This window comes from Colias croceus, chromosome 28, assembly GCF_905220415.1.
Source record: "Colias croceus chromosome 28, ilColCroc2.1".
NCBI lineage: Eukaryota > Metazoa > Arthropoda > Insecta > Lepidoptera > Pieridae > Colias > Colias croceus.
In genome coordinates, this window is record NC_059564.1 from 115,978 (window position 1) to 128,508 (window position 12,531).

The 12,531-nt window shown below is 32.3% G+C and overlaps 1 protein-coding gene across 3 annotated transcripts in view; it reads right to left on the minus strand.

Annotated features, from left to right (window-relative positions):
* Positions 1-1,298: 1,298 nt before the first annotated feature.
* LOC123704013 (glutamate decarboxylase) overlaps positions 1,299-12,531 on the minus strand; it is a 37,048-nt gene continuing 25,815 nt past the window's right edge. For all 3 annotated transcript variants that reach the window (XM_045652253.1, XM_045652252.1, XM_045652251.1), the window contains 4 exons: positions 8,278-8,356; positions 3,995-4,144; positions 2,998-3,192; positions 1,299-2,321 (listed from right to left, as the gene is read on the minus strand). In XM_045652253.1, coding sequence (XP_045508209.1) covers positions 2,139-2,321; positions 2,998-3,192; positions 3,995-4,144; positions 8,278-8,356 — 607 coding nt within the window. In that variant the 3' untranslated portion in view covers positions 1,299-2,138. The remainder of the gene's footprint in view (positions 2,322-2,997; positions 3,193-3,994; positions 4,145-8,277; positions 8,357-12,531) is intronic.

Genomic DNA, 12,531 nt, shown 5'->3' on the forward strand with positions numbered 1-12,531 from the left:
ACAATATGGAAGCCCACATTTTCTATTCTACGTTTCTATTGTCATTGTCACATTTTGTTTATTATATTTACACTTATGTACCTACTTAATACTTATATCTAACTATGTATATAATTATTTATATTCGACCAAAAACAAGAAGCACTAAAATTTTATTTAGTTACTAGATTAGGTACCTAGATATAATATTAAAACAATCGTAACATTTTCACAAACAAATAGGAACGTAGTTAGTTACGTCTGTCTTAAGTTATAAAAGAATAACTACTTATATCACAAAATCATTTATAAATGATCCCCAAATCAGCAATTATTAATTGTATACATTTTAAATTATTTGGTTTCAATTAAAATAACATTCAATTTTAGTAATCTGGCATAACCCATACAATAAATATAAATTATTTACTAATAATTACTTATCGAAGTAAAGAAAAGAAAAGTACCATTTCACACTTTACACAAATTACACAAATAATATCATATTTTCCTAACCTTGACTTAATTGGCAAAACGGGAGATATGTTTCATATATCTGAGTAATAAATATAACTTCAACTATATAATTCTATATCTATTCTTATAATATATCTACCTAACTAGTATTAACTTAGTTAATAACTAACGGCTCAAAAATTAAAATTATTCATGGATAAAATTTCAATTCAGATTTTCGAACGTGATCTTTTTTAACGATTTAACTAGGTTTTAAAGTGAAATATTTTTGAATAATACGTTTTTATTATACACAGTCAGCAACCTGACTACCTACTAACGCTTTTTTTTTAAATAAAGGAAAAGATTTCGTATGAGTGGTGGAAAATACATAGTTAAGTACCTATTCATCAAAACATCCCTATTATTAAACAATCTGTAGATGGGTATGTTGTATTAAGATTTTTATTGATTAAAATTTTTGAGTCGCACTTAGTTAACTTTAAAATAAACATAAAATAACAAAATCGGATGTTATTTAGTTTTTTTTTTGTCTCTGAAATGACATCCATTTTTGTATTTTCACCTAATCTTAAATACATATAATAAGTTAATTTTCTTAACTTATGTGGAATATAATATACCTAATTTTAATTGTAACTATTTTATGGTCTACTTAGCATTCATAAAGAAACTTCACAATATATTTTATAACAATTCAATAAAGTAAAACCGTAAGTAATTAAGTAATATACCTATGTATTTTATATAGTTAGGTAAGTACATAATATTTAATAAACTATTCAAAATCAAAGATCTAAAATTTTGAATTTTTTAACAGGATACATATACCTAAATATGTGTATAAACATATACATATTTATAATAATAGGTAACATATTTCAATAATGGGAAATAATATTTAAATAGATATTAAATAACTATATAATTTTCTAATACATCTTAAGAGAATATAGTTATCTAAAATAGGTCATACTATATTATAATAGTCGATTTACCATTTCTAAACCGAACTTTAGGTATAACTAGAGGTTACACATTGTTAAGAAACTTATATTTAAAATCTAGTTATTTCCCATTGCTATTTTTAAAGTAAATAAGATGCTTCCGTTTTTGTGCAATTTTGTATATTTAGTGTCTGTATTAAGTGCCAGTTTTAAGTCCAAAATTTTCCTAACTGAGCTATTTTTAAAACAGGAAACATTGACTTGGGATCTATTTGTTAATGTCATTATATTCTTAACTCAACACGCACACATGCACACACACATACATAGATTCATATCTCAATCGCTTTCAGAAAATATCGAGAAGAAGTTCTAAGATATATTTTCATTGCCAATACAACAAGTGAACAACAAGGTAAATATTTAATAGACGGTACATTTCATATAATTTTAAATTCATATTATATTGGAATAAAAGCAATGTCGTTGCATTGAGAAATCTACTTCTACTGTAATATATTTAACATTTACACACACACATTCATTGGCACAGACTCATTAATCATCAATATCATATAAGCCCAAAAAATATCAAAAATCCCTTGAAACAAAAATACGAACGAAAGAACAATAAAAAAAAATATTTACAAGTTTTGACTATGGCAGCCCGCCAAATACAGATTAAAAACATACTTCAGAAGACAACAGACAAAGAACGCATCATAGACAATAAGTTTAGTCTACAATAATATCATGGCCGAGGCGGTCCATCTCCGCCAGAAGGAAGTCCACGTCCTTCTCAGTGACAGCGGCGGAGGAGATGATGTTCCTGAAGAAGTTGGGACGGCGGTCGTCGGGCTGGTAGCCCACCATGATCGTACCTGCTTGCATCATGCGCCCCTTTAGCTTGGCGCATACCTGCAATAGATGGAGATAAAATATGTATAAAGATATATGAACCATTCTTAAATGAGTAGGTATTTATTATTTCATTTGAACGAAGTTCAAATTCATTATTCTCAAACTAGCTTCCGCCCACGACTCCGTCAGCGCGGAAAAATTAAGATTTATTTTTTTCTACGTATTTTTCCAGGATAAAAGTATCCCATTTTATGCCCAGGGTAATAAGGTATAATTATACCAAGTTTCATCGAAATCGAACCGTTAGTTTTCACGTGATGCCTGAACATACAGACAGACAGACAAAATTTTTTTTAATCACATATTTGGGTTTGGTGTCGATCCAGTATTATTATTATTATCCCCTGCTATTTATTTTTTCAATATTTTCAATGTACAGAATTGACCATTCTACAGATTTATTATATGTATAGATAAGACGTAAGTGGATTTTAAACTATACACAAAGAATTAAGAAAATATAATATAAAGCGGATATTAATATTTAAACAATAATACCGTAAAATAACAATGCAATATAACAATATGTAAATGTGACCTAGAAGTATAGTAAATAGTTGTGTATTCCCAACTTTAATTAATAGTTACAAGCTTACATAATTATTCAAAACAATTACATCTAATAACCTCAAAATAATTACACCCTATAACCAGTTATAACAGATAACCCTACCTTTCCAAGCTTCATCTCCTTGTTCTTATCATGTGGCACTCCCCTCAGCTGCTTGGGCAGGTACCAGAAGCTAACGTTGACCATCTCTGGCTCCAGGATGAGGTGGAACCGGTCGCTCTGTTCACGGATGCGACGCACCATGTACTCGGAGAGCTCCATCAAGCGGTCCATGAGACGCTCGAAGCCGGAAGTGCCCTGGAAAGATTTAAAATATTGTTATAAAGGTGTGACAAAGGCCATAAAAGCCTACCTAAATAACTGAAAATCGAATTGAATACGAGTAATTCAACCGTTTTTCTATAGCAGTTTCCTTCCTCTCCTACCTTTCCTAGCAATATCCCTATCTTTTACTTTGTTTCACATGGCTTAAAATGCCGCCAAATATCATCGTTTAAATTCCTTGGTAACCTTCGATCATACGAACTTTTCATAAATTTTTTCTTCCTAAACAATTTTTATATTGATCGGTATCGCGGTTTCACCCGCATTGCTCCGCTCCTGTTGGTCAGGGTGATGATATTAGATATATAGCCTATAACCTTCTTCGATAAATGGGCTATCCAACACCAAAATAATTTTTCAAATCTTACCAGTAGTTCTCGAGATCAGCGCGTTCAAACAAACGCTTCAGCTTTATAATATTACTATCTTCCGCCCACGACTTTGTACGTGCATCCCCGTTTTTCCCTGTTCCCACAAGAATTTCGGGAAATCCTTTCTTAGCGGATGCTTACGTCCTAACATCTACCTGCATGTCAAATTTCAGCCCGATACGTCCAGTGGTTTGGGCTGTGCGTTGATAGATCACTATATCAGTCACCTTTGAATATTTATTTTTGTATGAAAATAAAATCTAACAAATTATCAAAAGTCGTAAAACAAATGTTGTTGCTTATGATGATAGCTATCTTGTCCTGCGAGGTTGCCGGTGTTTTACAAGTAACCCTGTATATTATTATATAGATAAGTATACATTATTATCTATATTGACACCAACCTTCCCGCGCCATTGCAGCCACAGCTTGAAGATGTCATTGTGGCGGCCGCACTGGATGACCTTGTCCCCGGTGTCGTAGCGCGGGTCGTAGATCTTGTCCGTCATGAACAGATACTCCGCAGACATCGCGTTGCAGCTTAGCAGGATGCCCTGGTGTTGGAATAGTGTTAAATAATGGTGGAATATAAAATAAACATATAATAAACGATTTATTTATTATTATTTTGTATTATTTATTATCTACTAAACGTTATTTATTATCTACTAAACTGGACAACATTAAAATGCGACCAACATTTGACAATAAGTACAGAAGTTTCATTATAGTTTTCATCAGTACATAAATGGCCTATCTACGAGTACAATAGATATTAACAGCGGGAATCAAACCCAAGTTCTCCTAGTGGATTTACAAACAAATCCCTCCCGAATGTTACACGCAAGATAAACTTCCACTTACGCCATGAAAATTCCGTCAAATGCAGACAAAATGATGTAGTGGAATCTGCAACTAATGTCTTTTAACTGCATTCGAGAATCTATCTTAATTCTTTGTGTTAAAGATTATAATGCAATGTTTCTATTCATTGGTGATAGATATTGACAGGGCATTGAAAATTATACTTAAAGATGAAGGATACAAGGTTGAATGTAGATACAAATGTACGGTAATATAATTGCTATCAAATTTTCGACTATAACTGCGTAGCATAGGGTTGGTATTGGATTGTGCGGTTGTAGGAAAGGGTCCGAAATTGGCAACATATGTTTCAAAGTGTCGACAGCGGAATTTAATTAAAACTGGCGTGCGACAGGGTAGGGATGGGAAAAGATATCGACATTAACGTTTTCTTTCCTGTTTTTATTGATATTTATATCTATTAAGTATCATTAGATATATGAATAATTTAAAAATAGTATTCAAATGTGAATCTGTGTTCGTTCGATCTGTGAACGCAAAGTCCTGTCCCTCTCCCTCTTCTAGTAGGCAGCACCCGTAACATCAGTTGCGGTAGTCTATGGGCGGCGCACTTAGCTTACCACCAGGCAAGACGTCGGCTCGTTTGCCTTCTTATATCATTAAAAAAAGTATCGAAATGTCGCTCCCAAATACCAATAGCAAATCCTATCCTACTATTTTATTATATTAACCACAAGTTGGTGAGGATAGATGTATGTGTATGTATGTTCGTTTGTTACTCTTTTACACAAATAATACTGAACCGATTACAATGAAATTTTGCACACATATAGAGGGTAACTTGGATTAACACATAGGATAGGTTTTATCCCGGAAAATATACTATTATAAAATATAAATATTTAAATTTGCCATAACAGTAACATAAAGCTGTTATTTAATTATTTTAGTCATAAGGATATCTTGTTATTACAACACCCACCGCTGCAGGTGGTTACTGTGATAGAAAATCCCTAACTGCATAAAATTCGTTTAAAAAATATTTTATAGAGAAGAATGTAGAGCATAAGTCATTTTTAAATAAAAGGATGTATTTGTTATGTTATGTGTATGTTTGAATTTGAAAATTGGAATTTCTTAAACCATGAGTTTGCACACGATGTGAGCCTATTGACAGTTTATTTATGACAATCGATAATATTTATTTTTGTATTTCGTTACACACACACGAAATAGGAATAATAGCATAGTACTTAGGTACAATAACACACATTCTTCCATTTTCAATCATATTTTTTATTACATTATTATTAAAATTATCGACACGCGCCCATCACTACTAAGAAAGTTTGAGAGGGCGTGGCCGGAATTTATGATCAGCCCGCATTGATCTGACGCGGGAAACAGCCTGGAAAATTCCGCATCATGCTTATTGGGAACCCTCTGTTTATGTAAATATATATACTAGCCACTTCTCCCGGTTTTATCCGATTAAAATATAGCTCGTAGCTTTCTATTGGTAAAAGAAAATCGGTTGTTTTTCAGTTAAATTGCAAACAAAATACATACTCAAATCAAATATTTCAGCTTTTTCTTATAAGTTTAAACAAGTTTTCCACGCGTGCGTTTGATTTTAACAAATACTTTACGTTGTCGCGTTTTCCCTTAGAAAATGCTATTTTTTCAAATCCGCAAAATCTCAGGTATCTATAAATCATCAGAAACTCATTCACTAGACTATTCAATTAGACTTCTTCGAGAAGCACATTTGAATCGTCACTACATATTTTTAACATTTACCACCGATTCGGAAAGCAGTAGGTACCTTCTATGGAGAAGAACCGGCAAGAAACTCCATAATTGCTCAAACGATGAAAAGACAAAATAAGTTCTCGTATTCACTTACAGTTCAAATATTAATATCAGAATGGACGAAATAAAAAAAGAAAATATAGCATTTTCATCAAGTTAGAACACAATACACATTATCTGCTAAATGTTCAGAATTAACAGACAAACATTAGTAGATTTTGCAACATGTTTACTACCTACTCTAGTAAAAAACGAAATTTCCTACAATAAGTAGCCTATAATTTTTCCTAATGTAGGGTAGACTGGGTACGATTGAAACAAAGGACGGTTGAAACAACACGAATATCTCGCAAACCGTTGGTGGGGGGGTTAGGGGTCCAAGGGGAAAATGAAGCGCACAACTGTTCTAAACACGAACCACAATGTTGCGTCGATCTCCGCGCGCTTCAGCTGATTCTATCAGACCCTATTATGTTTTTATGACCAAAAGTAAGTATTTTTGCTTGGAGATTTTTCCAATTATTGGCGTTTCTATTTAAGTGACAGTATTAAGTGTGCGTTTTTGTTTGAAGTGAATCTTGTGGAATATGACATTGCGACTAGTTTTTGTGTATCATTGTTGTTACTATTACTATAACTGTATTTTACCTAAAGTAGGAGTTGGGGACGGTTGAAACATTTTTTTTGGGTACGGTTGAAACATTGTTTTAATTATATTTTGTGTTTTTAGATGCCGATAGTACGTGTAAGAGAGATTTCGGGAAGATAAATATACTTATCAAAGTACAAAGACGCATATGAGAAAGTGAAAACCGGAGATCATTGCGAAAAGCGGCAAAAAAGCACAATTAATCGCTTCTAAGGTAAATTCGAATGCGAGATAACTCTTGCGAGCCAGAAAATAAAAAAAATGGATATAATAGAGGATATAACTATAGAAGGTATAATAAAAGAGGGCGAAAACTCAGGAAGTCTACTATTTACACTGACAGATCAGATAAGGAAGAGATAAGAAAAGAGCAAGAATTAATATTGCAACGAACAAGAGCTTAGCAAGTGAAGAAGCGATTGGATAGAGGAAAAAGGAAGAAATTTAATGGAAGAAAAGGTAAAAGTAACACCGAAGAAGCAAAAAAGAAAAAATACAAGAGGAGATATCATCAGAAGATGAGGAGTAGGTACTTCCGTCTTGTTTGTATGTCACCATATTAGAGAGCAGACCTTATTGTAAAAGAGTTACTTAATTATTGTTAGATTTAAAAAAAACAATCAATAAAACATTTTAATGCTATATTTTGTATTATTCGCATATTTTCAACTGACCCCAATCACTGTTTCAACCGCCCCTGGTATGGGGACGGTTGAAACAAATCGGATTTATTTTTTTAATTTGATCTGCTTTAAAAAATAATACACATGGAACTAAAATCATTACGCCTATTAGTAGACAGATACATGCTCTTTTATTTAACATATATTTTTCATCGCTCGGGTTATAAAGAGCAAAGTTATGGTCGTTATAAGTGAAATTGTTTCAACCGTACCCAGTCTACCCTATACATCTTTATTCTATCCTTTATTTATTTAATAAAGTTGAAGCTGAAACGAACGACTAGTTTAAAATATTCCATGTAGTTAGTTTGCAAACCAATACTAATATCTATTCTTAAACAATTATTGTGTTTCTTCAACAAACAAAAGAGCAATGAATAATAATTTGTTTACTTTGGTTATCGGTGCAACGCAGAACCCTTTGGAATGGGGTTTTTGGTAAATATTTACTTTTTAAATCTGCTTAAAATATGAGAAGTATGGAAATCATATTTGTTTTATTTGTTGCACGGAGATAAGAATAAAGTCAGAAAAGTAAAGAGTGAGTTTCTAGCCGGCTCTTCTCTATATTGTGATAAAAATTAAATTACCTACTTATGTATAGTACAACAACACAAGTCGCTAAAAATTGGCTGAAAGAAGCCTAGTTGAAACAATAAATGTTTGACTTTGGTGACATTTTTTTCAAACACACAAACATTCATACATACACACTCACCTCATATTTGAAGTGCACGGTAGAGCACTGCAGCAGGGTGCCCATCAGCTTGTGGGGATTCCAGGTCACGGAGTCAGCCCTGAGGATGATAATATTAGTTATTAAACAATAAATATAAAAACCTAGCCTCTATAATTCTATATAAATAGATAAGTAAGAGCACACATGTCAGAAGTGAAACTTCTTTGGCAAGATTCAAAGACACCGTGTTGACGTGACCTTGAAATTTTACTCTCAACGCGCCTAAAGAAGTTTCACTTCAAAAAATCGTAGTACAATCTAAGTATACAAAATCTTCAATATATTTTTTTTCTATCTTATCTGTAAGTAATTTTTGTTACTCTATGAAGCTAATTTGAAGACACGTCGTACTAACTTTTTCGTTTTTACGATTCAGGCTGACTATGCTTATAATGAAAAATACGCTAATCTTAACAATTAAATTAAAACTAGAAATGCTTTAGATTTAATAATAAATTACAATGTGTTCGAGTCTATTGTTATTTCTTTGCAAAATTTATAACTTTCCTAAGTTACGTTTAAGTTACTAGCGCATTATAAATTGAAATCCAAATAGCTAAGTGTGAATGCAAATACATCTATCTGCTATTGACACAGTTGTCGAGTTCCGTACGTTTTAGCCTTAATCCCTCTTAGTTAGGGGTCCGTAGCCCCTGTCACACCGAACGCGAAGCTATGTAGAGTTCATATTTATTATGTGCAAGAAATCATTATGCTATAGGATAAATTATTATCATTTGTTACTGTTTATAAACTACTCATACGGGTAAATTATAATTAGAGACCGATTATGTTAATTTTTGTTGATTAAATAAATTGATAAAATCAGTCTCGTATTGTAAATTGTATTTTCAGGGATTCGTATTTTTTGTAGTTTATTTCAAAGGATTCATCCTCGTAGGGAAAGGAAATAGGCTAAACTTAGTCGCAAAATAAATCTTGATAGATTTGTATTACCTACTACCTACTTCGTGTAGTTCTCTGTATGAAAAATAGGAGAGAGAATATTATGTAATGCGTTCTAAAATAATTTTATTATGTTTAGTAACATATTTTCTATCTCTTTTTTTTATTTTGCATCATGTAATTTTTAATCTTGCACCAGCCTACAAGTTACCACATAATTTTATGTCGTGTCATATTTAATTATCTTAATATAAGTATATAAATCTCGTGTCACAATGTTTGTCCTCAATGGACTCCTAAACCACTTAACCGATTATAATAAAATTCGCACACCATGTGCAGTTCGATCCAACTTGAGAGATAGGATAGTTTAAATCTCAAATCGTTTTAGAGAAAGCGGGCGAAGCCGCGGGCTGTAAGCTAGTTTATTATAAATGACGTCATATTAAACCTCTGTGATGTCACTACGTTTCGGTGTGAGAGACGGCAGTGGTGTTTGATAAATGGGCAAATTGTGTCGGAACGTACTTTGTTTTTTACGAGGGCGTTTTAATTGATTGTCGAGCTTTATAAGAGTAGCTTTATAAGTTTGGGTTCCGTATTCATGTTAGCTTTTTAGAAAAATTAAATCAGTCCCATGTTAGATGTGTGTCTTAGCAATGAAGTTGATAGTATCAACAAAAATAATTAATGTAAAATATAATTATTATTCTAGTATAATATTAGCTTTCCACCCGCGGCTTCGCCCGCGCAGTCAAAGAAAAACCCGCATAGTTCCCGTTCCCGTGGGATTTCCGGGATAAAACCTATCCTATGTCCTATCTCGGGTATCAAAATGTCTCAATACCAAATTTCATGCAAATTGGTTCAGTAGTTAAGGCGTGATTGAGTAACAGACAGACAGACAGAGTTACTTTCGCATTTATAATATTAGTAAGGATTATAATGTGATTTAGCAGTGAATAGTTGTAACTATATCCTATAGTTTCAGCTTTCAATTTATATGTTTTAAAACTGTTATTTATTCCAACGTGTTAATTATAAACATAGTTACCTAAAAGTAATTGTGATTTTATCAATTAATTGAGATTTAAATACATATATTATAATTATTTATATTTATATTCTGATTCAACAAACAATTAGCTGCTCTATTTATATAGAGCTCATCAGATCTATTTAAAACAAACAGAAAATCCTTAAACCCATCTCATAACCTACTAAAATACTTCCCAAATACTCATACATGACAGGCAAATCCAGGAATCAAAGGGAATTAATCGCCATCCATCACCGGTAATGCGTCAGGCGCGCGCGGCGGACCGTGCGACACTGAGCCATAATGAAGCTTGCGTGTGTTTAAATATGGCTCATCGATTAGGAAATGTGGGTATTTTGAACGTTAATTCAATGATAAGTAGTAACTTCAAAAAATCATTAATCAATTCTTCTTCGGAAAATTATAGCGAATTCAATCTTGGTTGTGTTTAAAAATTCTCTACATTTCTTATCACAATTTTATTTTATATCATCATGTCAATGTTTGTTTTTATTGCACGTTTTTATCAAATATACGTTTCCTATTGTCTGTAATAGATTGCTATTTTGGCGATATTATGACCTGCCTTTTTTGCCTTTTTGATGACGGATTGTTTATTATATTTTGAATTTGTATATTATTTCAGCAACCTCGTTTAAAAATAAGTTCTTATACAAAATGTTAATAGATATTGTGTGTCTTAGGATTTAGCGGTTAATGTTGTGTGTTGGTTACTGTTGCGGCAATAAGGCTTGTTTTTGCATAACCCGTGTTTTCGTGTTGAAATGAAACGTCTTTCCTCTATTGAATCTGTTTTATTACTGATTGATACACTAGTGACTTAGACGTCAACGTAGTTAATTAATAAAAAACCGAACATACCGCCCACCAAAGGACTACACTAGTCCTTTCAAATAACAATGAAATTAGTCTCCTTAACTTACAAATAAAGCGGCATGTATGAATCAACAAATAACACCTTAAAAAATCAATATAATTATGTATACCTTAAATTTGAATGTTACATACATTGCATACATATTACATTGAGCATTTGTTTACGATACTATAATTTTGACTTTAATTTTTAATAAATTTATCAAATACACAATCTTTGCAGGCTTTGTTAATTATATTTTACTTTACACACAATTTTATACATTTTTATGACAGTTTTATATTAAATATTTTTGTACCTATACACATAACAACAATACAGATAGGTTTATATTTTACACTTTATACAATTAATCAAATACACATACATATACCATAGCAAAAGAACAATTACATGCGAAATGAATTGACTCGCTTGTTTTAAATGATTAATTGATATCTGTATTGATAGGAAGATAACACAATTTAGATACACTTCTTTTTATTACACTATCACCGCTCTTAACACTATAAACCCTAGTGAAACCGTCTGGCCCCGGGTGTTTGGCAGTGATACGACCTAATGCCCATTTGCCAGGTGGCAAATTAGGTTGTTTAATCAAAATAACATCACCTACTTTAAATTCATCATTCTTCTTCAACCATCTAGTTCGCTGTTGTAAACTAGTCAAATATTCAGTTGTTATTTTCATGTCTTCTTTATTCTTTTTAAATCTCAAAAATTTCTTACAATAAGCTATTGTTTTCAATAATTCTTTTAACAGGTTCACTGTCCACAGACCAAGTATGGTCTGTAGAGTATATAGCACTACTAGTCCACAGACCATATGTGGTCTGGTCGTCCATACGATTTCCAGGCTGTTTTTAACAGTGAACGTGGAGAGATCGTCATTTATTTCACGTGGACTTGACAGAACATAACCTATATACCAAATAGTGTCGGGACATAGGTAAAAGATGTACCGTTTTATCATAAATAATTGCTGGACGGACATAAAAACAAAACTGGACGTGTGGAACAATTCTCACTCTATAAGCTGGACAGTGAACCTGTTAATGTATCAAATTCTTCAAACTTTAACGAAATTTTATCTTGTATAGTATTTGTTAGTGTGACTGTATTAATAGGTATCTTCTTTTCTTCCAAATCAGTTTGTATAAATTCTGGTCTTTCTAGTTGTAGTTCATCGTTTCTTAACCACGTGGGACCTTTCCACAAAATGTCACAGTTTTTAAGATTTATAGCAAGCATTCCTCGCGATGCTATATCTGCTGGGTTATCGTGAGATTGAACATGATGCCATTGTTCCTTGTTAACTGTAGAAACTATCTCAACTACTCTATTTGCGACGAAAGCTTTCCATCTTGAAGGTTCACCAAATAGCCAAGCA